This window comes from Grampus griseus, assembly GCF_964374135.1.
Source record: "Grampus griseus genome assembly, chromosome: 20".
Taxonomy (NCBI): Eukaryota; Metazoa; Chordata; class Mammalia; order Artiodactyla; family Delphinidae; genus Grampus; species Grampus griseus.
The window spans coordinates 38,253,276-38,278,952 of NC_139014.1; the positions used below are offsets into that span (position 1 = coordinate 38,253,276).

The window sequence follows — 25,677 nt, forward strand, 5'->3', positions numbered from 1 at the left end:
GAGAGGTTTATAAGACCCTCTGCTAAATTATGTACTAGAAAAGTAAAAGCATTTGTCCCTGGTTAGATGACACAGGCATTATATCCTGTTAGTAGGGCTAGTTAGGATTCTTCCCAGGAATGTTCTATTATCCAGCTTTGCTTGGGATTCCGATGTACTTACTAAACAAAGTAAAGAAGGTGCCTTCCATGCAGGCCAGAAAAATTCCATTATTGCCCATTTAGTACCATTCTTTGGCTCAGAAAACATCTACTGTCATTTCAAAAACATGCAACCAGATGTTTCTTTAAAGAATACCTTATACCAGTATATCTCAAACTGGAGGCCCCGCAGACCAAGCTACTCACCTAATAAAGTCTAGACTAGAAGCTGAATACTGTCCCTTTGAGGGGAGGCGGGGGGGTTCCCACTGGGCACCAATACAAATAGAAACACATATAACGCAAGTACTGAATTCTGAAGGTGATCAGTTATTCTCGTTAATCTGGAGTACTTATTAACATTTGAGAGCACCATGAAAAGACACACTTTAAGAGTCCACAGAGAAACAGTAGGTCCACTAATGAACACCAACCCCAGGCTACATCCTTGGACCTCAGAAACTGCCCTACTTGCCTAGGTGCAAGCTCACCACCTTCAGGCACCATCAAAATGCTACAGGTATTCATAAGTGAACGTGTTCACAAAGGGAGCTGCTGCTGAGAATTAACTCCAAGGAATGGCTGAGGCTATCTTAACTATTCACGCAAACAGATTCTGGTAACTATTCAAAAACGAGACTCAGGCAGTGCCAGGCAACATCTGCTCAGCATGTGGGGTCTCATGCTCACTTCTAGTAACAAACGAGGCCACTCATCTTGACCCAAGATTTTCAAAAGCCACTGCTGTGGAGAGAAACCGCTGGCCAGTTGAATAGAAACAATGTAGCAGAGCCATTAACCACACATTAGAAAAGGGAAAAAAGTCTCCCAAGGGATTCATAGAATGTAGGTGGCTGGAGGAGGTCCCCAGTGGAACTGGGTCCCCGACGGTTTGTGGAGGGGGAGGCCTGCCTCCTGGGCTGTATTGCCACGTGGACACGGGGGCTGCAGCGAGGCGGATCCCCAGCACCCTGCCAGGGTCCTGAGCCGACTGCAGGGGGGCCTGCTCCTTCCCTCCCTAGGTTTGCAGAGCTCTAGCCACGGAACCAAGAGAACACACGAGGGCAGGTGTGAGGGCCGGGAGAGAGGGCCCTCCTCCCCAACCCCGACAGGAGGGGCTCACGTGAGCGCCCTGCGAACGCGGGACCAGGCCCTAAACACCGGGCCCTCTGGAAATCAAAGTTTCAAAATAACGCGGTGTTTCAATGAATCACTATTCGGGGAAGAATCTAGTAGTGTCCACATGAGGAGCCCACAAGAAAGTTACTTTTTCCTTAAATAGCCATGACTGGCAACTACTAGAATTCTCGAACACAGTTGAGGTGATTTTAATTCAGATCCAGGTAAATCAGAAGTTGTCCAATTGTTTTCATAAAAACAAGACTGTGTAACTTGCCACACTGATAGAGGGAAAATTTCTTTTTTTTAAATAAATTTATTTTGGGCTTCTTTGGGTCTTCGTTGCTGCCTGTGGGCTTTCTCTATTTGCGGTGAATGGGGGCTACTCTTCATTGCGGTGCGCGGGCTTCTCACTGCAGTGGCTTCTCTTGTTGTGGAGCACGGGCTCTAGGCGCGCGGGCTTCAGTAGTTGTGGCACGTAGGTTCAGTAGTTGTGGCTCACGGGCTCTAGAGCTCAGGCTCAGTAGCTGTGGCCCACGGGCTTAGTTGCTCCACGGCATGTGGCATCTTCCCGGACCAGAGCTCGAACCTGTGTCCCCTGCATTGGCAGGTGGATTCTTAGCCACTGCGCCACCAGGGAAGTCCCCTGATATCAACTTTAGATTCACATCTTCCAGTAATTCCTAAAATCTGTACCTATTCACAATGAATATGTTTGTTAAGAGCTTTTCTGAGGAAAAAAGTGATACAGAAGACACGCCAATGTTCAAATAATTTAAAACAAAAAGGTAGATTTAATGCAATAACCACATTAATCTGAGGATAAATAAATCCACAACAGGCTTTAAAGTTTGAAAACGTTTTCCTTTCTTTGCAGAGAGAATGGTTTTCTGAAAGCACACAGGACCGAAGACGTCAAAACAAAACACACCGCCTTAGTGTCTAGGTGAGACGGGCCTGGTCCTCCCTGCTGCCTTCCCGACACCTGCCCCGTACACGGAGAAGGCTTCTTTGAAACTCAGGAGAGGCACTGGCTTCAGGAATAACTGGATGGCTTGTTTCCCGAATCGTCTTCCTGTGACCCCATGCTCTGGAAGGGAGGGAGAGAGGCAGTGCACTTGTCTGCCCTGGCCAAGGGTTTCCCGCCAGCCCCGGACACCTACGCCCCCGAAGACGCCACCCCGTGTGCAGGGGAGGCAGGTCCAGGACCCCCACCCTCATCCCTAAACACACTTCCAGCCTGGAGTCTGGAAACGTCCCCAACGAGTATGTCTCTGTGAGCCTCCCCAATATGGCTTCTGGGCACAAGCTCACACACCTGATGGAGGATGCCACCCCGCCCCGCCCAGCCCACTCCGTGAGTGAGGGGGCCCCAGTCACCTTCTGCACGAACTGGGGGTTCACTGTGATCTCCTGGTCCATGGCCCTCAGCCGTTCGTCCAGCTCTATGCACCTCAGCATCTGCGTGGCAGACAGGTGTGGATGCGCTGAGTGAGAGGGTTTAGGGCAACTTCACCTTTTTAGCCTAGACTATTACTGTGGGTGCTACAGGGTCACAACCCTGGGGCCAGATGAATTCTGGAGTCAGAAGTTTTGGATTCCGTCAGCAACACAGTACAGCAGGACCTGGGGCAGCACCCCGTCATCAAACACGCTGACATCTTTTGCAGTGAAACCTAAAAATATTCATTTGCCATCACATGAGTTACAAAAAAAACCTTCCCGTTTTCAGGGTTTTTTAAAGAAAACTTGGAATTGCCAAAAACAGACTGTGGAGACATACTGCTTTGAAGGTTCTGGAGCTGTTCAGTTCAATCCGTTTGCCTACACAGAGGTAAGAAACCAGACCACCCACACACTCCTGGCTCATGTCCAGATCCCGGCAAGCACTTGGAGCAGGATGCGCTCCGGGGCCCACGCTGCTGCCCAGGGGCAACCGCGGACGGCTCGTCTCCTCCAGCTGCCCGCTCTCCCCCAGCAGAGACAGGAGATTCCTGACTTCCTGAGCTGGGGCTCCAGATTCACATTACTGAAGGCTCTACAGTATAGGTGGCCAATGGGTACGGATAAAACCGTACCGATTCTAAGACCCTTCAACTGTTTCAGGAGTTGAAGGAGGCTTTGGTGAGCTAGACAAATAAGCTAACCCACCATCTACTTATAATCGTACAACCTGGGAGAGTCCACCTTGAAATTAACTTTCTAAGAAATAAGATGTTCTTAGAAAACTAGTTGGGAACTACCCGTATTTAGAGCTAAAATTATCTCGGAATATAGAGTCAGTGTTTCAGGTATAACATCATAAACATCAGCCCAAAACACCTGGCATTCATATTTACCTCCTGGTCGATGTTATGAAGCATGGCGGGGTTATTATATTTTTCAGGGTTATCATGGAAACTGACCATCCCATCCTTCTGATTAATACTTGCAAAAATTTCACCATCTTCTATCTATAAAAGAAAAATCAGGAAAGCAGTTTAGACCCCAAAACGATGTGAATATGCAGGGTTTCAATACAATCAGGAGAAATCACGGAAAGCAATAAATACATCTGCATGTGCGTTTAGAAGCACCACCTGCTTATTCAAAGATCTCTGTTAAATACCTACCACGTGCTCTGCACCAAGACAGATGTGAAGGGGTAAAATCCACATAAGGTAAATTAACCATTTTACTTCGTTTATTTATTTATTTGGCCATGCGGCATACAGGATCTTAGTTCCCCAACCAGGGACCGAACCTGTGCCCCCTGCATTGGGAGCGCAGAGTCATAACCACTGGACCACCAGGCAAGTCCCAAATTAACCATTTTGAAGTGAACAATTCAGAGGATTCAACTACACTTGTGATGTGCAGCCACCAACTCTACCCTGTTTCAAAAGACTTCACTGCCCCCACGGGGAACCCACTCCATTTAGGCAGTCACTGCCCATTTCCCCTCCTCCCAAGCCCCCTGCACCCACTAGTCTACTTTCTGCCCCATGGATTTGCCTGTTCTGGATGTTTCATATAAATGGAGTCAGACAATATATGGTCTCCATGTCTTGCTTCTCTAGCATAATGTTTCGGAAGTGCCCTTACATCTTTAGAAAATTTCTGTGAGATATAACTGACGTTGCCGTTGCATTTTAAAAAGTGAAACCCTAACACATTTTTGTTTCACCCCAGTAGAAATTGTCTTCTGGTCCTTTAAGAAAACTTTTCTGCCAATGTTGATTCCAAGGCAGTTTCAAGGTCTTTGTTCTTCGCATCAACAACTGGGGATTTATCTGTTTGAACTTCACCGCCAAATCCTGTCCATGAAGTAAAAAGCGAGAAGCCAATAAAATCCCAAACAGGTGTTATTCTAACAAATTGCTCCCCAGGTGACAGTGGTCTGTCACAGTGGAACTGAGCTGCCTGAGTTGGTCTGCTCCTTTCCATCCTGGAAAGGGATGGGCCCCAGTTAATGAAACACCAACAGCCCAACACACACTAAACAGAAGGCGTAACTCTGACCCCATGAGCAAAGAGAGCTGCCTCTTCACAAAGGGGAAGGACATGCACACCGGGCTGACCACAGTGGCACTCTCTGTAGGAACTACAACTGGAAACAACCCAAGCGTCCCCTGATGGGAACGGAAAGGCAGCCTCGTACAGTGGAACGCTGCAGCCCTGCAAATGAACCAACTACGATGATACGCAACACTGTGCATGAATCTCATGGTGTTGAGCAAAAAAAGCCAGGTTCCGCAGTACATATGCTGTACGTTGCCTTTTATATAAAACTCAAAAATAGGACGTGACTAAAACTAGGCCGTTAGAAATCAGGATAATAATAACCTTTCTAGGCAGAGGTAGGGCTGGAAGCAGGTTTGAGAAGGCTACACACTGTATGATTCCAACTATATGACATTCTGGAAAAGGCAAAACTGTAGAGAAAATAATAAGATCAGTGGGGGTGGGGGAGGGGGAGAGGGACAAATAGGCAGAGCACAGAGGACTTTCAGGGCAATGAAAATACTCCACACGATATTATGATGGACCCATGTCCTTATACACCTGTGCAAACCCATGAAAATACTCCACACGATACTATAATGATGGACCCATGTCCTTATACACCTGTGCAAACCCATGAAAATACTCCACACGATACTATAATGATGGACCCATGTCCTTATACACCTGTGCAAACCCACAGAACGTCCAACACCATGAACGAACCCTAATGTACACTAAGGCCTTGGGATGGTGACACATCTGTGTAGTGCTGTCAGTTGCTAAGAACTGTCCCACCCGGTAGGGATACTGATAAGGGGAAGCTGTGCACGTGTGGGGCGGGGAGCCCTGTCCTTTCCCCTCAATTGTGCTATGAACCTCAAACCGCTCTAAAAAAAATTGAGTCTTATTTAAAGAACAACCCCTGCCTTCATAAATTTTCCACGGTAGGGCAGGATTTTTCAGGTGTGGCCTGACGTTTTGAGCCAGACAATTCTTTGTGGCGGGCGCAGTCCTCTGCATCGTGGGAGCTTGAGCAGTGCCCCCGGCTCTACCTGCTACATGTGAGCAGCACCCCCAGCTGTGACGACCAGAAGCGCCCTCAGACATTTGCCCTGGCAAATGCCACGTGTCTCCGGCAGATAGAACACCGCCAGCGGGTCTGGAGCCTGTCAGGGTCCGTCTGGGCTGGGCAAGCACCTCGCTAGCTGTGTCCGCACCGCTGACGAGCAAGTCCGGGGAGGTGTGCGGCTGACCCACGGGACGAAACCCTGTGGGCGGCAAGGTGCTCTCAGCAGGCGCTCCGAGGCTGGGGAGGTGGGACGGGTTTTGTTTGTTTGGGATGTGTGTCTCTGTGTTTGGAGGGTTACATTGAAGGAAAAAACCTCCAAACATTTGTAAATTGAACTATGGAAAGAAAATACTCCATTATCACACTGAAAACAGTTTCATGACTCCTAATCCGGACCTGGCAGCACTCCTGACATCACAGGGGAGATCACTAGCAGAAAACGCAGAATGCTGACTTTCTACATGAGAAGACGTGCCTGACCCGGGCTAAGGACAGAGGTTTGCTCTTGGGGATCAGATCGGAGGCATGCGTTTGTGTAACAGAATAACTAAATGATGCTATTTCAACTTGGTGGGTTACCACATAGTCATTTAAATGCTTATCCAGGGACTTCCCTGGTGGCGCAGTGGTTAAGAATCTGCCTGCCAGAGCAAGGGACACGGGTTCGAGCCCTGGTCTGGGAAGATCTCACATACCGTGGAACAACTAAGCCCGTGCGCCACAACTATTGAGCCCGCGTGCCGCAACTACTGAAGCCCACGTGCCTAGAGTCATGCTCAGCAAAAAGAGAAGCCACCGCAATGAGAAGCCCGCACACCGCAATGAAGACCCAATGCAGCCCTGCCAAAGTAAGTAAGTAAATAAATAAATAAATATAAAAATGCCAACCTTTAAAAAACAAATAAATAAATAAATGCGCATCTAAATTTGGGGAGTGGGGAGTTACAACTGGGAAGTAAACGGGTCTCAGGTGTCCTGTGACATTTGCTATCTGCAGCTGGAGCTGAGCGCGTGGGGATCTGCTCTGAGTGTGGTCTCGGGGTGACACCGCCCAGGAGGGGGGTGAGTCAGACCGCCACCCATGAGGTCACCAGGCCCCTACCTCGCTGCACAGGACTTCCTCAGGGCAGCAGGGCCCTGCCCCACATATGGCTCGTCCGTGGGCTCATCACAGACCAGCAGGCAGAGCAGCACTGCTTTGTGTCTCTTTGTATTATCTTAAGTATTTCATGAGTGTTTTAAATGATATTCACAAAAACTGTGACAATGAAAATATAAATACGGAGCACTGCTGAGACACCACTGTGTGTGACACATGAGTACATGTCACGGGAAAACCCCAAAGACTGTAAGGAAATCGACGAAAATGTCCACAGTGGTTGACGCTGGATGGGCCCCCTTCGTCCTCCTTTGTATTTTCTATCGTAAACACCTGTTACCTTTACAAGGACAAAAATACAGTGATTACTTTTTGAAAAACAGCAACACACTCACCATGTGCAAGACATACTTTTCTGCCTCCTGAGGTCCAGATAACTGCACACGACTTGCCATGTCTTGTAATGACAGCGTTAAAAAGGTCTGAAATTCAGAAGTTAATTAATCACAAATAGAAACGCTGAGGAAAGAAATTTTATTAAATGTGTACAGAGTTCTACTGAGTCTCTGAAAAGCTTTCCAATACTGTACAAGATAACTTTTTGTTGTGAAGATGACATGCAATGGATAAACTAAGGTTTCAGCATCAGTTTTCTAGAGGACTAATGACTTTTAAGCAGTATCCCACACGTGTATCCTGTACATCTGAAATGACGTGTGCACCGCCATTTCAGCGCCGCCTGCAACAGCAAAGATTGGAACCACCTAGAAGTCCGTCAGCAGAGGACTGGCTGAGTGCAGCACAATTACACGAACGGACTCCTACACGGTTGTAAAAAACTTACTGGGTGTGGACAGTTTTTATGAGCTGGAAAAGAATCCAAGACATGTGCATCGTTAAATATAAAAAAGGATGCAAAACAGGGTCTACAGCACGCTCACATCTGTGTACAAGGAAAGAGTGCATACGTGTGACAGCACACATGCGTATGAGTGCATGTGCCTATGTGCACAGATGATCTCTGGAAGGATATCCGAGAAGCAGGTGACACCAGGCTGCCTCTGGGGAAAGAAAAGGCCGGCTGGGGTATAGGAACTGGATGGAGATTTTTGTGTCTTTGAATTTCGTATTGTAAACATATTACCTTGTAAATAATATAAAATTGAAAAAAAATCACATTCGTCCTTCAAAATTCAAAGCTAGAATGTGTAAACAAATAGGGGGTTAAAAGGAAACCAGTGTTTATCATGGGTTTGCCTGGGACTTGATGAAAAGGCCCCCTTCCAGGAACAAATTAAAAGAACTCTTTTTTTAGGGCAGTTGGCAATATTTACAATGATGGCATTTTCACAGCAGGCCATGTTAAGACTGTGATGTTGAAAACTCTTGATAAGTCAATGACCGAAAATTCTACTGATACATATACTTTAGTTCAAAGAGTAGCATGCCCTCTGCGAATGAAACTACTGTTAATCCTAAGAAGTATCTAAGTAGTTTAGCGCCAATGAGGACTCAAAAGTGAACATTTCTAAATACCCGGAACTGTCCTTTTCCCCATTTCAAAATAAGGAGAAACTTCCACTGGAATGTCTACCAGAAGAGGACTGGTTGAGTGAGTTTGACCATCTGTACAACAGAGTATGAGGTACAGTCATTATGGTGCAGGCTTACATTGCCATGGAAACAAGGTGAAGACAGTGAAAAAAGCAGTGTACAGGACAGCACATACAATATGATCCCAACTACAGTTAATGGGGTGTCTACACACAGAGCAGAGGGATTTAGAGAGACGCCCACAAAACATGAACGTGGAGCAGATCTGAGCCTCACATGATAAGCCCATTTCCCTGGTGGCCCTGCAGCAGCCTCTCATCCCGACTCCCACATACAGTACACCTGCTGAGACTTCTTTAAAAGCCTGATTTTTTTGCCCTTTGAATAGCAGACTACTAACCTGGCTGGAAAATCCTCTGATGCCCCATCTACTGTTCTGGCACCACGGCATGATGCCACGCATCCTCCATGGCGGCGCCCCTGCCCACCAGCAGCTGTGATGCCCCCCCAAGGCCGCCGGGAAGGGCTTATCAGCCCAGCGGACTCAAATCAATGGTAAGTCAGCACAGTAGGACCAGGACGCTGGTGACTGTGAAGCCACTGCCCCGCCCTGGACTGGCCACCCAAGGCCCTTCATGTTTGTTTGGTCACACTCTGGATCCGTGTTTATCCAATCCAAAATGGAAAACTGCACTTTCCATATAAAGCATACCGACTTCTCGGTATAAGCTATCAACTGATTCCAAAGTGACGAACTGGGGTTGACTATTTCACAAGAGTTTAACTGATGATTTTCGCAGTGATGCCTACTTACTAGATTCCCCAAGTTCTAATTCTTCATTTAACTCTCATCCGCCATTTTGTAACTTAACATTTTTTTGAACGTGCACTGTCTTCTCTCCTTGTTCACATTTTGGTTTTCCATCTAAACTCCCAGTACCAGTCACCTACGGGTGCAGCTGTTTCCCAGCAGCTCCTCTCGATGGCGAGATAGAAACTTATTGTACTTAGAGCAGCTGTGTTGGCACCTGGGCCAAATGGAAAACACTGTGGGCAGAATTCAGCTGCTGGTCACCTTGAATCTTTTAGGTCCGGTCTTTTTAGCCTACGGGTCCAGCTGGCTTTTCTCTGACAGGACATTTGTTTTTCCTCTTCTCGAGGTGCTCTCTCTTTCGTGTTTCCATCTTCCTCTTACAGACGGATGTCTGGAGTGTCTGGAAGGGGCCTGCTCCTCGTGTGCGGTGACCCTTCCCTCTCCTCCTGCTCCAGGAGCAATTCTCCCCGTGCAGTGGCGGCCTCCCCGGCTGCCCCTCCTCCCCCTGGTCCCCTCCAGCCTCCCTGGCCCTCGCATCAACTGAGCAGCATCCTTTCCCCTCCCCTGCCTGGAGCCCTACAGCCCCGTCCGTAAGCCCCAGGAGAGGAGCCGCACCGTCCCGCTCGCCGCTGCTCTGCTGGTTTACCACCGCCTGCAGCAAACGCCCTCCTGGCTCGTGGGGGCTTCGTTTTTCTTTTTACACTTTCCTGGGCGGTTTTAACATTTGATAATAAGCGTATTTTCCATCATCAAAAGCCACTAGGTTTATTTTCATCTTGAAAATAGAAAATACACGATCGGCTCACCTCCCCCAGCTCCAGTGTGCTGGCCCTGTGCCCCCGCGTGCGTCAGCCCGCCACAGGGTCCAGAGCAGCATGGCCACGCCCCCGGGCTCCCTGTCTGTACCTCCCAGGGTGGCCATATCTCCTACCTCTTGCCCTTCACCTGTCCCTCTTCTCAAATACCCTGCCCCAGCACTGGAAAGACCAAAAGCACCCATCAAAGTGCCCTAGGGAGTCAGCTGGGAGAGCTCTTCCTCAGGACGAGACCCTGTGCTGCTGCCTCGGCGCTGAGGGGGGCGAGGGGAGAAAAGGAGCCCAGGGTCGGAGGGGCCCGGCCAGGGCCTCACCTTGGTGAGCCTCTGGATGTTCTTCTTGTACAGCGAGGACAGGCACTGCTTCACCAGCCCCATGTTGTTGTCGCGAGTGAAGGTCTCACTGTGCTTGGTCACCAGGGTGCGGAGCTCCGAGGGGTTGTTGGTGGAATAAACTTGCGCTAACTCGTGGTACGCGTTGCTAAGAGGCTAAAGGTGTGCAGGCGGGAAGAAACCAGATTCGAGAGTTAGAGGAACGGAGCCTGTGTAAGACGCAAAAGAAAACATGGCACTAAATTTGGAGCAAGTACATTCAACATCCTTTACTGTTACCTAACAAATTATAATTTACCCAAAGCAAATGCCTAGTTTTCAAGACCAAGGATAGAAATGCACCATGGAGTAGTTTACTGTCAAACAAAAAAAACACCCACTTTGTAGTACAGAGCAAACTGCTGCACAGCAAGTGCAGCACACACAGTTAGTAAAGGCACACAGGTCTTTTTTCTCCATCAGGGGCTCTTGATTTTTCTCTTGATAAACCACTTTGGTAAGAAAGAAGGAAAATTCCCACCCTCCTCAGTTCCCTCTCCCGCTCACACATACCTCACCGGGTGCAACGGGACAACTCGCTACTTCTGGGGGGACCAGAGACAACAGGGCTGAGGGCGCACTCAGAGGTGTGCTGCTTTCACCATCGCATGCGCTCCCCTCTACCTCATTACGTGAGCATGCGTTGCCCTCTATCTTATACGCGCGCATGCGTTCCCCTCTATCTCATTACGTGAGCATGCGTTCCCCTCTATCTCATTACGTGAGCATGCGTTGCCCTCTATCATACGTGAGCATGCGTTGCCCTTATGACGTGAGCATGCGTTCCCCTGTCTCATTACGTGAACATACGTTGCCCTCTTACTACATGCACATGCGTCCCCCTCTATCTTATACGTGTGCACGCATTCCCCTCTCTCTTATACGTGAGAAACTGGACCCAGGCCCACGAGTAGGTCCGCGGTCCTGAGACACGGATTCAAACCTGCATCCCCACCCTGAAGCCTGTGCCCTCTTCACCACTCTGATATCACCGCCAACAAACCACAACTGTGGGGAAGGAGGCTGAGTCATGGGGACCTCACCTTACAAAGGCCCTCCTCCTAGGGCCACCTCAATCACCCCGGGAGCTCCCCAAACCTGCGCGTCCTTCTACCCACCCCCATGCCCCCGTATGTGACTAAAAGCCTGGAGCCTGAGAAGCACGACGGGCTCTTAGAGAAGGACACGGGCCACCCTCAACAAGGCAGCATGGAAATCTTCTCATCAGGAAGACTTTCACACTGATCTAGTGAAATTCTGAATTTTGTACAAGGAGGGTCAGCAAAAAATTGTTATCAGAATGATAGTGACTTCAGTTTAAAAAAAACAAAACCAAAACCCTATGAGCATGTATTATTTAAAAAAAAAAAAAAAGTAGGTCATTTCTTCACGTGGTCCCAGGGCTGAGTCCTCAGGGAAACAAGAGCAGCTCTGTGAGCGGCACTTGGGGTCTAATAAGATTCCCCGGCACTTGGTCAAAGTGAGAGTCCAACAGAGTCAGCACTGCTTTTCTAGGACCTTAAACATCTACAGCTATGATCACCCAGAGCAAAAGTGTGAAAACAGATTCCTAGGAACATCGCGGTCCGTCAGGCGATCGGTGTGCACGGACTGGGAGGGTTCGGGCTCTGCCAGACGCCCAGCAGGCGGCAAGTGAGCATCTGCTAATTTAACGTGCCGGGAGAGCTAGGGCCCGCAGAATAAGACGACAGAGGGCTTCCCTCGTGGCGCAGTGGTTGAGAGTCCACCTGCCGATGCAGGGGACGCGGGTTCGTGCCCCAGTCCGGGAAGATCCCACGTGCCGCGGAGCGGCTGGGCCCGTGAGCCATGGCTGCTGAGCCTGCGCGCCCGGAGCCTGTGCTCCGCAACGGGAGAGGCCACAACAGTGAGAGGCCCGCATACCGCAAAAAAAAAAAAGATGACAGAGCTATGCATCACCACAATTTCCTATGCACAGAACATGTCACCTAGGAAATCCTTCTGTTTTAAAAACTCACCTTAATGAATCTTCCCACAATTTGAGACGTGTATTTCGGCAGCTGCTGCACTTTGCCAAGCAGTATCAAAGAAACGAGAATGTACTTTTTATATGCCTCCAGCATGATGTGACTGACAGCCATAGCAGGAGTGGCGATGGCCTGAGCAGGAGTGAAGACAGCAGGGGAGCTTGAATTAGGAAAAGAGCACTTATACTAAATCACTACCTTTTAACTCTAGCATTTACCCTTTGAACACATCCAACTCACTGGGCTTTGGTGTCTTCACCAAGCTGTGCGACTATCACCACTACCGAATTTCAGAACATTTTCACCCCCTAAAAAGAAACCCCAGGCCGTCAGTGGTCACCGCCCACCCCCCTACCCCAGGCGACCACTCCTCTACTTCACATCTCAATGGATTTGGCTACTCTAGACAGTGCATATAAATGGCTTTTTTCTGTGTGTGTGGCCTCGCTGCGTGGCTTATGGGATCCCAGTTCCCCAACCAGGGATTGAACCCAGGCCCTGGGCAGTGAGACCACGGAGTCCTAACCACTGGACCACCAGGGAGGTCCCATAAATGGCTTCATGTAGTCTTTCGTGAGCAGCTTTGAGGTGACATTTTCAGGGCACACCCCTGCAGTGTCAGGCCTGTGTCAGGACCTCATCTGTGTCATGGGCCAACAGTGCCCCACCTTCTGTGTACTCAGATCCTCAGCTGGCGGGCGTCTGGCCACGTGAATCATCATGGTGCTGTGAACATTCATGTATGGATCTGAGTGGACATTTGTCTTCACTTCCCTCGGGTGCAATCCTGGGAGCAAAGTGCCAGGTCATTTGGAAGTTGTAGGTTTAACGTTTTGAGGAAGCGCAGAACTATTTGCAAAGCGGCCACACCACTGTGCACCCCGCTGGCAGTCACGAGGGCTCTGAGTTCCCCACATCCTCATCGACACGTTACTGGCTCTCTTTTTAACTTCAGCCATCCTAGTGTGACTTGATATCACACTGTGGTTTTGATTTGCATTTCCCTGATGACTAGTGCTTTTAGCCATCTGTCTATCTTCTTTAGAGCAATGTCTATTCAAACCCACTGCCCATTTTTAAAATTGTATTGTTGAGTTTTAAGACATCTTTGTATATTCTGGATGTAAGTCTCTTATCAGAAATGTGATCTGCCGATATTTCCTCCCATCCTGAGGCTGCCTTTCCACCTTTTTTCACCTGGATTCATGAGGGTTAAGAATTCAAAACTATCACACCCAAATCAGCCCAAATGTTCCAAATCAAAATCCAAGCCACTGAGCCTACAAGGCACTTCTGAGAATTATTCAGCGGAAACACTCATGCAAGTGCAGAAGAACACAAGTGCCACGATCCACACGCAGCACTGCTTTAATGGCGAAGCACCAAACCTGCTTAGAGTACCACGCCGACCGGGGGCTAGTGGACTGCCAGGGCCACCTGTGGCACGGGGTAAGAGGAGGGGGCTACTTTCACTCTTTACTCTATATAATGCTGCGTGATCTGAGTGTTTTTCACTAAGTACATCCTTCTTTTGGATTTTAAAAGGGCAGTAAAACAAAATCTGTGTCACCTCCTGAAATTAAGGTACTAACACTACCTGGAACTGATGCACGTCATGAAGACACAGCGCCAGGAAGCAGACTGTCACTTGGGCTAAAGAGGGACTATGTGGATTATCAGGTAAAAGCCTTCTAGCTGTAAACGTGAACATGCTGTGTCTTTGACATTTCAACTCTGTGACAGACCGCGCACCCTCCTGCCGCGCGCCCACGTCTCGGCACCCCTAGACCATCGGCGGGCTCATCCCACCTCTGCTAGGCTGCAGAGCCACCGCGCGTTCAGTCGCTGGGGTGTGTGCTCGCAGTTTTCTGAGGAACTGAGATTGTGACCGTACGGTCAATGTAGTCCCCTGGAAGGTCCTACCTGACGAGTCACGTCCTTGAAAGACATCGCCCCTGCCAACAGCACCCGTGGTCACCTGCCCTAGGCCCCCAGCGATGCTGGCCAGCTCCCGCTCACTGAGGCGACACCCACTCACAGGTCTGTGCGGGGGCTTCTACAGCACCTCAAATACACCATGAGCTCCTCTGAGGCTTGCAATGTCTTCTATTACCTGAACATGTGCTCTGAATGAAAGAACTTATGGACATCTGGCAAATTTATCCTAAAACACTGGTTGTAGCCAGCACTGTCTATCTTTGTTAGACCCTGAGTGAAGCTGCAGAGCTGCGCAATATGTCTCATTACACAGACACAAAGGTGGGAGGCACTCTTCACTGTGTACTCCTTCACACCCTTTGAATTACAGACCAGAAGAATGTTTCATTTATTAAAGTAACAAAAACTCGGGAGTTCCCTGACAGTCCAGTGGTTAGGGCTCAGCGCTTTCACTGCTGTGGCCCTGGGCTCAATCCCTGGCCGGGAGCTAAGATCCCACAGGCCACGCGGTGCAGCCAAAAAAAAACAATGAAAGAAAGAAAAACTTAACCGAACGTCACATCTGGTTTCAGAACAAGAAGATGCGTCAAAGGTCACTCGGTTCCATCCCTTCCCCACACACAAAGGAAGCTACGAAGTCAAGAGACACGCACAACTCAACCCAAACCAGACGGGGGTCGTGGCAAAGCCTGGTCGGCCTGCCCCACAGTGCCCATCCCTCCCCTGCCCTGCGCCCCTGGCCACAGGGAAACGGCCTCTGAAAGGACCCTCCCCTGCAGCTCCAGCCGCCAGCCTGCAAGTTCATACGCCCCCGGGGGAGCGCCGACTACCTGCTCGTAGAAGTAGAGTGCCCGCTCGAAGTTCTTCAGCCCGGTGTAGACCATCCCGCCGTAGTAGTAGTAGCACAGGAAGTGCTTGGCCTCGTAGGCCCCGTTCTCCTTGCAGATGTCCACCATGTCCACGTCCAGGTACGGGAGGGCGGGCTTAAAGCACTTCGCCAGCAGACACAGCTGTGGGAACATTGACGTGAAGCCATCACTCTAGGTGCACTTCGGCTTTAGCAGAAGGAGCAGATTCCGCAAAGTTCTAGAAAATAACTGGCTTTACATTTTATTGACTAAAATGATCTAAATGTCAGCACGTTATTCCATTTTCTTAGGCATTCAGAATACAATAGCATTTCTTTAGAAAAGACTAACCAGCTATGACATAAAGGGCTCCACGTATGAAGCAAAGTCCATCTATTTACAGATGCACGACAAGTGTGACCTTTTCTCTTCACTGACCTGGTGAAGTAAAAACAGTTTCTCTCCAATCACTGCTTTTCCATGTCTGAACCCTTCAGGTAAGTGTAGGGAATGTGCAGCTCAAGAAAGCAAGATCCAGCAAAGTTCTGTGTCTGGGTGATGCGGCACAGGGCACGCACTGTACACCTGAGATCTGCAAACTTTACTGTATGTACGTCACACCTCCATCACAAAAGTTTTTTAGAAGAAATAAAGAGGGGACTTCCCTGGTGGCGCAGTGGTTAAGAATCCGCCTGCCAATGCAGGGGACACGGCTTTGAGCCCTGGTCCGGGGAGATCCCACATGCCGCAGAGCAACCAAGCCTGCGCTCTAGAGCCCGTGCGCCTAGAGCCCCTGTTCCGCAACAAGAGAAGCCACCACGATGAGAAGCCTGCGCACTGCAACAAAGACCCAACGCAGCCAAAAAATAAATAAATAAATAAATAAAGAGAAAAGAGAGCACGTCTCCATGTGAAATTAGAACATGTGGTTGAAATAATCCACATACCATGCTATTCATTAAGGAAACAACCTAGATACCCCACAGGGACTGGCTAAACCCATGTTATGGAATTCTCTGCAGCTGTAAAGCACTGACATGGAATCATCTCCAAGACACAGTAAGAAAAAAGCAAGGTACATAAGACATTGTATAGATTAGCATTTGTGTTTAAAACACTAGAGAGGACAAATATAAACATATCTGCTTATACGTGCATAAACCATCTTTGGAAGGATGCCTAAGAAACTACTAATTCCAGTTTCCTTTGGAGAGAAGGGATGGGTGGCCAGTCAGCAGGTGGGAGACGGGCTTCATTATATACCCACCGCCCTTTGCCATCTGGGTTTGGAGTCACACAAAATAAAATAAATACATGAACAACACTTTGAAGTGTAAGAAGTCACCTGGTTCGTCCTCAGGTTCCAGAGCTCCTTACTGGGATTGCTAAGGTCACAAGCGCTACTCACCCCACCTGCCCCCACATCACGAGCTGACTAGCTGGGCCTCAGTCGACGGTTTGCGCTCAGTAGCCCCAAGATTCCCTTCCCAGCAACAGGGGCAGCTACACATTCCGAGGCTTAGAACACAGCGCCATCTTCACCAAGTCCAACCGTGACTCGGGGCAACCCCTCGCTGCTCACCTGGCAAAGGTCAGCATGGACGGAGGTCAACTGGTTTGTGTTCATCTGCATCTTGTCAATGGCCTGCTTAAGGACGCCGATTCCGCGCAGGGGCTGTCGGAAAGGACACCTGTCAGCACGCTGGGTCCTAGGCTGTCACTTAGAAACGAAAGTAACATACTGATGGGCTCTTCTAAACCACAAGAGGAGGGTCCCACAGCCTCTCACGAAACTTCTGTCCCTATTCAGTCAGAAAATGTTGTCTTAAGCTGTTTATTGTGATATGTAGAGTAATTCAGCACAACTTTTTAAATCGTAAAGCTTTTTCTAATTATTGGAGATCAATAATCAAAAGCAACATTACACTCTCAAGAGTTCATTATACTTACAGCTAAACAAAAATTTTACAAATTATTTACAACAGATGAGACCTATGCTTAGGAGACTGAATTGTGGATAAGGACGTTGGCATTGTCCCGCAGGGCAGTCTAGGTGTCACCTGTAAATTCTCTCCAGCAACATCTCTTACCTGGTGGTAAATTGCTGTTGAGAGTGATACCACAAGCCCCTTTTACAGCACAAGGGGCGCCAGAATGGCAGTTCCAAGCACAAACGGACCGTTTTCCTGCCCTGACCATGAATAACAAGACCAAGAACCACACGAGGTGCAGTCAGCTTCTGGAGAGGAGGTGTGACCATAAAATAGCTGAGGAGCTTAACATGTTTTTTCAGTAGAGACTTGGGATTAACCATCTCCCTCAAACAATAATTACGTAGTGCTCCCACAAAATACCAACTGGTTCTTTGTTTTCAGACTCTTTTACACTAGTCTTAAAGTTGAATTTCAAATCAAAAAGAAACTTACAAATTACAACTTGTGTCAATATCACAAAAAATAAAGAGTTTACCAGATTAAAGGAAACTAAAGACACACAACAATGTAATTCAACCCGTGATCTGAGACTTTTCTGTTATAAAAGATATCAGTGAAACAACTGGTAAAATCGGAACCAGGTCAGATTTGCTAAAGGAGTCGGTCAGTGCTCATCTCCTCATGTTGGTCAGTGTGCTGCAGTCATGCAAGAGAACGTCTTAATTTGTCCTAATTTCTAAGAAACACTCGCTGAGGCACTCAGGCATCACATCTGCAACTTTCTTTCCGGGGCTCAGGAAAAAGAGAAAAGAATGAACAAGTATGGTAAGACACTAACAGCTGGGGGCTCTGGGTGTAAGACGCTAACAGCTGGGGGCTCTGGGTGTAAGACGCTAACAGCTGGGGGCTCTGGGTGTGAGACGCTAACAGCTGGGGGCTCTGGGTGTGAGACGCTAACAGCTGGGGGCTCTGGGTGCGAGACGCTAACAGCTGGGGGCTCTGGGTGTAAGACGCTAACAGCTGGGGGCTCTGGGTGTGAGACGCTAACAGCTGGGGGCTCTGGGTGTAAGACGCTAACAGCTGGGGGCTCTGGGTGAAGGGCACTTATGGCAATTAAGTATACTAACCTAACAACTTTTTTGTAAAGCTAAAATTATGTCATAATTGCAAGTTAAAAGGTTTAACAAACAAAAAAGCGGCATTTTACAGCACAAGGGTGCTAGAATGGCAGTTCCAAACACAAGCAGCAGCCTCCCCCTTGAGGCACCACTTCTGTGGTCAGAGCCCCACAGTGGATGCTCTGAGCTCTCCACAGCGACCACGTACATCCGAGCATTAGGGTCTCAACACCAGGCTGGAACCCTTACACTCAGCGCACTGTGCAGGTTAGAGGCGTGCGAAACAGAACTATAAATACTCAAATAACATTCTTACCTGTTTTCTTTCCACAAGTGCATTTGTTAGCTGATGGCAAAGCCCAGCAACTAGACACAACAATAATAAAATATTGAAAATATAAATGACTACAGGGCAGAATACATTCCGTGGAAAAGAAGAAAAAGCTGCTCCCCTTACAGGTGTCTGTTGCATAGCGAATGTGCTCCCCGTTACAAGTGCTGATGAAGAGCTGAACCTGTGAGAACAGCGTCTCGAAGTCAGGAACGCTGGGCATAGAAAACTTCACAAACCTACAACACAGAGAAAAGAAGCAACTTGTCCTGGCGTCTCACAGGGAAACGGAGAAGTCCGTCCGTCCGTCTGTCCGTCCTGCCTCCAATGCTCTGTGAAGTTAAAGGAGTCACAGTACTTTTAAAAATGAAGAACTGGAATCTGTGAGATTCTCCCGGCCTGGTTCTCTGCACAGTCAAGACACAGAACATGGACACAAATAGAGGTTAAGAAAAATATGCTTAAAAAAGAACAACTTTTACCCAGAGCAGTTAGGCAAGAAATAAAATGCAACCAAAAAAGAACTTTCAAAAAAGAAAACTCCGTCAAATGAGGCCAAATATCAGGTTGTCCTGATACTCGTGAAGTAACTGAATATAAACTCATAACCAAAAAGTTTTAAAAATAGACTTCTTTAGCAGTCCAATGTGCTCAGTACTGCTTTATTCGCCTAGAAACCCGCTGTGGGCTTCTCCTGCCTGAGCAGAACACACTGAAGCTACGGGCTGGCCGGAGGCCACGGCAGCGGCTCATGGTCACGGTGCTGCCCCAGGACCCAGGGGATGCTGGGTGACCTGGGAGAAAAACTAGCTGCAGGGCAGGCCCGGAAGGAGTGGAGCGCTGAGAAGAGGGATGACTCAGGCAGGTGGCCCGTGCCGAGCCACCTGGGAGATGATGCCACCAAGTGCCATCGTAAACACCAAGGGGGGTCGGAGAGGTTTCGAGGGAGGAATCACATAAGCTACCACCACTTAGGCGCTGCTTACACGTAAACTGCAAGCTCTTCTTTAAATAGAACAAAAAACTGAATGGTTTAAACTCATTTCAAGAAAAATCAAATGGGTATTATTGCCTAATGACAATTTCTCCATCTTTCAATCTGTACTTCCGTCTATACAGTATTACTTAACAATGCCACCTTACATCTGTAATTACACTTCCCAAGTATCAAAACGTGTCCACACAAGCTCATCTGGGCCTCACGATAGGTCGGTAAGGCACTGTGATATCCACTTCATAAATGAAAATATGAGGCTCAGGGCCTCAAACCTCACCGTCAGCAGAGCATACATTCAAACCCAGGGGGCCTGGGAACAAGGCCGGGGCTCTTCCCAGGTTTCCTTTAACTGATATACAACGTAAAACGCCTTCTCGTTTCAAACAGCTTCCACACACATCACCTCACTTGACACGCGCATCCGCGTATGCTGACGTGTGTACAAATCATGCTTTCTGTTCTTTTAATCGGAAACCACAGGCGGCAGAAATCTTCCCCAGCCATCCCAACCCGCGGCACCTCCTGCAGCGGAGGCCCTGCTCCACATCTGCATCGTCTGAAACAGCGGCTACAGGCAGCTCCTGAGCCCTTGGGGTGTGGCAAGTGCAACTGAGGAACTGGACCTTTCACTTCACTCATCCATAAAGATTTACATTCAAACAGGCACCTGAGCTACTGGCCGCCCGTGTTCCGACGGCACCTTCCTCCTGACGCATACCTGTCTCAGAACCTCAGTGCAAGTGGAGCCAGACTCTCACTTTAGGTCAATTTCTTCTCGGTTTACTTACATTACCTCAACTTTCATAACAACCACAAAATCCCGATTTATAACACTACAACGTCAAGAGAAAAGAATTCAACTGTCAAAGACGCAGAGTCACAAGAGTTCAACAGACCAATTGAAATAACGTCTATTTAACTTGGCCCTAAAACAGCTTAAACTTGTACAGCAACTATAGCTTTTTTAAAAAGGGGAAAAAAAAACCAGCTTCAACTTGTCTGAAGGGAATTGGAAGCCAGGCTGCTCTGGATCACTGGTAACTTCCCTTGGTATAGCCCCTGTGCCCTGTTCTGTCACTCTTCCCTCTTTTCTTTCTAAGTTAGAAAATGGGGAGAATCCAATGGACTACGTGAATAGAAGTACTCAGATAAACGCAAACTACAGCGCCCTCAACTGAGATGGCCATTCATTTTTTAAAATACATTTCAAAATGTGTATAAACGTAAGAGTTTTAAAAGATGATAAAACAGAACAAAATATAAAAGCACCTACTGTATAGCCCAGGGAACTCTACTCAACGCTCTGTGGTGACCTAAATGGGAAGGAAATCTACAAAAGAGGGAATATATGTATAGTTGATTCACTTTGCTATACAGCAGAGACTAACACGACACTGTAAAGCAACTATACCCCAACAGAAATTAATTTTAAAAAGTAAAATAAATAAAAATGAAAGCAATGATTAGCCGCATCGAGTTAAAGGTAACTACCACAACGTGACTTTAGTTGTGCAAAAGAGCTCACTGTCATTTCCAGGGCTTACTGCATACACCAAAAACCCCCAAAGCCAGAAAGTGCAGCGCCGAGGTTCAGCGTGCACAAAATCATAGAGGAAAACGCCCTTACAGAACAGCAAGGACTCCCAAGGAGTGCTCCTGGACATCCAGAGCCCCGAGCACGGTGTCCAGATGGGATAAGTTCTTCGCAAGGAGCTCCCCACTCTTGTTGATCAGTTCACAAAGCTGAGTCATTTGCCCTGGAAAACAGGAATAACACTATCATTCAGTTATACCACTAACCAAACCAAAGGAGGTCAAATCCCAGACTTCACACCTCAGACCTGCAGGTGCCTGAGGGTGATTTCTTCTCCTTCATTTCGGACGAGGACCCAGAAGGGCCAAAGACGTCTTGCCTGCAGCCTCAGCACTAAACTTCCCACTTTCCTCTGGCCCCTGAAGGTTTCCCCTTTTCTCCGCTCTCGCTTCCAGTCCCCCAAGCCAGCAGTGTTCACATCACCGCCAGCACCGCCGCACCTCCAGGACTATGACTTCACCTTACGGCTACGCCTCTGGGTCCACTCCTTTCTCTTCCTCCACCTTCCCTCAGATCCCCACCATTTCCTGTCTGGACTCCACCGTCTTCCAAGTGGTCTGCCTCCTTCCATCTCTCTCGTCCAGCCCACAGCCCACGCTACACCTGTCTGACCTTTCTGAAGTGCAACTCCCATCACACCCCTCCAAACGCCCCCTCGGCCCCGCCTGGCCTCCTGAGCCCCCCCTCACACACCAGCGTCCCCGCTCTTGCCTTAGGTCTCTGCACGGCTGCTCTCCAAGCTCAGTGCTCCCTCGCGACTCTTCCACGACCCCCACGACCCGACTCACTCACGTCAAGGGTCAGCCCGGGCCCCCCTCCCACGGCTCTCTGTCCTCTGTGCTCTCTGCATCCCCGGGATCCTGGTGTTAGGTCATTCACGTGAACTCAGCAGGAGAGTCGTCCCTTCCCCAGCTTCAGAATGCAGTGCTTGCCTAGCACCCAATCAATCAACAAGCAGCTTGCTGAATTAATCTAACTGATCCACCAACCTTTCCCCAATACCACAATATTATGTCTTAACAACTAAGGTACAGAATCTAATTAGGCCAGAATTGGACTCACCGATTTCCCCCCAAGGAATTTTCTTTTTTAATTGAGATATAGTTGATTTACAATATTATATGTTTCAGGTGTACAAGATACTGACTCACAATTCCTAAAGGTTAGACTCCATTTATAGTTATTCTAAAATATTGGCTATATTCCCTGTGCTGTACAATGTATCCTTATAGCTTATTCTATACATAGTAGTTTGTACCTTTTAATCCCCTACCCCTATCTTGCCCCCTCCCCTTCCCTCACCCCACTGGTAACCACTAGTTTGTTTTCTATATGTCAGTTTCTTTTTTGTTATATTCATTAGTTTGTTGTATTTTTTAGATTCCACATGTAGGTGATAACATGCAGTATTTGTCTTTCTCTCTCTGACTTACTTGACTAAACATAATACCCCCGAGGTCCAACCATGTTGTTGCAAACGGCAAAATTTCATTCTTTTTTATGGCTGAGTAGTATTCCACTGTGTGTGTGTGTGTGTGTGTGTGTGTGTGTGTGTGTGTGTGTGTACACCATATCTTCTGTATCTATTCATCTGTTGATGGACTCAGGTGCTTCCATATCTTGGCAATTGTAAACAGTGCTATGAGCACTGGGATGCATGTATCTTTCCAAATCAGTGTTTTCATTTCCTTTGGATATATACCCAGGAGTGGAATTGCTGGATTGTATGGTAGTTCTGTTTTTAGTTTTTTGGGGAACCTCCATACTATTTTCCACAGTGACTGCACCAATTTACATTCCCACCAACAGTGCACGAGGATTTCCCTTTCTCCACATCCTCGCCAACATGTGTTATTTGTGGACTTTTTGATGACAGCCACTCTGACAGGTGTGAGGTGGTATCTCATTGTGGTTCTGATTTGCATTTCCCTGATGATTATCGATGGTAGACTCACCGATTTTAATGGGTTATTCTGACGACAGACACCACGGCCACACTCTACTCCCACATCCTACCAGCTGTTTTCTGGTGACGGTGGAGGGTACACATAAGTCCACGGGCATTAACCTCTCAAGTTTCCTCCTCAACAGTTCTCTTTCACATTTTGAACTTCAAGCTACCCATACCAGCTATTTCTATTTAGTAACTGAGTGATTTTTCCTATTAAAAAATACTTAGGAAAAAAAAAAAAAACAACACTTAGAGGCTTCCCTGGTGGTGCAATGGTTAAGAATCCACCTGCCAATGCAGGAGACACAGGTTCGAGCCCTGGTCTGCGAAGATCCCACATGCCACGGAGCAACTAAGCCCATGCACCACAAATACTGAGCCTGCGCTCTATAGCCCACAAGCCGCAACTATTGAGCCCACGTGCCACAACTACTGAAGCCCTTGCACCTAGAGTCCACAACAAGAAAAGCCATAGCAATGACAGTAGCCCCCGCTTGCCGCAACTAGAGAAAGCCCGCGTGCAGCAACGAAGACCCAACACAGCCATAAATAAATAAATAAACAAATAAAAATTTACTAAAAAATAAAATAAAATAAATTTAAAACTTTGAAAAACACTCAAATGGTATAATGCTTAAAAAATCCAAGTGACTGTAGCCAGGAACTCTGATAATTTCTAGAGCTTCTTACTATACTTTTAAATTTTTACCAAAAATAAACATTCCATTATTATCACACTCACTGCAAAACAATAACAAAGAAAGTCCATTAGGTATCACCTTTCACGGTAATAATACTAGTTGAACTGGGAAATATCAATACCAACTCATCATCATGTTGTTAGAGATCTCACTGGCAGGAATGAAATAGCTTCTTTGCAGTGATTTGAATCACCCACAATTAAGCATTTCAGTCCATGATTTTCCCCCAATTAAATAACCAATCCTGAGATGAGACCTAAGAGAAATGCTGGGTCACCCTGAAATCATAAGGCAGTCACTTCGTGCAGGCCAAGGGGAGACACACCTAAGGGCCACAGGGTGCGTGTGAAATGAACCCAACCAGATGGGGGCCAATGAAACGTCCTCTAATCAGAGAAAGCTGGGACATTATGCCATTCCCTTCACTTAAAGTTCATGGGAGAAAATTCTGAATAAGAGCTGAGGAAACAAGCTCATTAACATTTGCTATTCGGGGAGCATGAGGCACAAGCACGAGGCCCAGAGGCACAGGCACGAGACACAGGGGCAGGGCAAGTGTCCTGTGCCTCTCTGTCCGGCACACTGCTCCTAAAGCAGCGACTGGCACAGAGCGTGTGTGCAAAGCTTTCAGATAAGTGATCCTGCTTGATGCTCACGACCACAGCCCTAGTTCTGTCTTGTAAATAAGGATACTGGCCCGGGGAAATTAGGCGGCTGGCACACCGAGCGACCGAGACAGGACTCCAGCCCAAAGCTTCTAGGCACACGGAACCGCGGGAAGGAGAAACTTAAGTCCGTGGCACGAACGAACGCATGGATTGCTTCTTCACGCCTAGAGAATATGGCTCACCTGTGAAGCCAACTCCTACCAGTAACGAGAGAAACAAGACAGAACCGCGCCCCACACCTGAGCAACCTCGGGGCAGCGCCTGCCCACGGAACTCAGGAGAGAAGCGTGCCTACCCAAGGTCACGCAGCTCCTGCAACTTTAACGGTTCCTCCCTCTCAGTCCTGACAACTCGGCGGAGTAGGGCCATTTCTATTCCACGAATGAACAAACAGGGTGGGGAAAGAGGCCTTACAGCAGCGGCCAACTACTTTAATTCTGGGCCCAGGGCTCGATACGCAGGTGATGAAACGAACGAACCAACTGCATGAAAATAAGGAAGAAAATTAACAACGGTCACAACTCCGCCCGCAAGAGGGGAGCCTGGAGCCACGGCCCCCGGGGGACGTGCGCGCCAAGCCGCGAGGGGCCCCGCCACGCGGCCAGGTCGGGAGGGGCCGCCGGGAGCCGAGACCGAGGGGGCACCGACGGCGGGGGGCGGAGGCCGGGGGTCGGGACCAGGGCGGAGAGGGCGCCCAGCTCGCGCGCTCGTCAGCCCCGGCCCAAGCGCCGAGACCCCCGGGCCAGCCCGGACGCAGACTCGCGGCCTGCGCCCACCGCCTCACCTTGGGCCGAGAGCTGGCGGACGCTGTTGACGAACTGCTCCAGGGCAGACGCCATGTTCCCGGCGACCCGGCGGCGGAGGCGGCACACGCGGGACGAGGACCGGCGACCCACTGGAGGGCCTCGAAGGCGATGACGTCACTTCCGCCGCTCAAGCACCGCGAGATCTCACCTACCTGGGACCCGGCTACTGTTTCCATGGAATCCGCTCTAGGGATGCCACGCCGGAAGGCAGCTTTCTTTCCCTTCCGTCTTCGTTCTGTGCACACGCGAAATCGCTCCCTGGATTTAACGGGGATGGTGGGCAAAGGAAGGAACTGAACTCCTAGTTAGGCACATCCT

General features: G+C 48.6%; 1 protein-coding gene across 2 annotated transcripts; it reads right to left on the reverse strand.

Moving 5' to 3' along the window:
* Nucleotides 1-2,102: 2,102 nt before the first annotated feature.
* COPS3 (COP9 signalosome subunit 3) lies at nucleotides 2,103-25,464 on the reverse strand. 2 transcript variants are annotated; one of them, XM_082679639.1, is made up of 12 exons: nucleotides 25,338-25,464; nucleotides 21,267-21,396; nucleotides 18,769-18,881; nucleotides 18,628-18,677; nucleotides 16,842-16,934; nucleotides 15,242-15,421; nucleotides 12,465-12,605; nucleotides 10,411-10,584; nucleotides 7,309-7,395; nucleotides 3,599-3,712; nucleotides 2,640-2,720; nucleotides 2,103-2,349 (listed from the first exon to the last, which is right to left on the reverse strand). In XM_082679639.1, the coding sequence occupies exons 1-12, from the start codon at nucleotides 25,390-25,392 to the stop codon at nucleotides 2,296-2,298; spliced, it is 1,272 nt and encodes a 423-aa protein (XP_082535765.1). In that variant the 5' UTR covers nucleotides 25,393-25,464; the 3' UTR covers nucleotides 2,103-2,295. The 2 variants fall into 2 exon arrangements, with proteins under 2 accessions (XP_082535765.1, XP_082535766.1); XM_082679640.1 differs by lacking the exon at nucleotides 21,267-21,396 and having other exon boundaries at nucleotides 25,338-25,448.
* Between the last annotated feature and the right edge of the window lie 213 nt (nucleotides 25,465-25,677).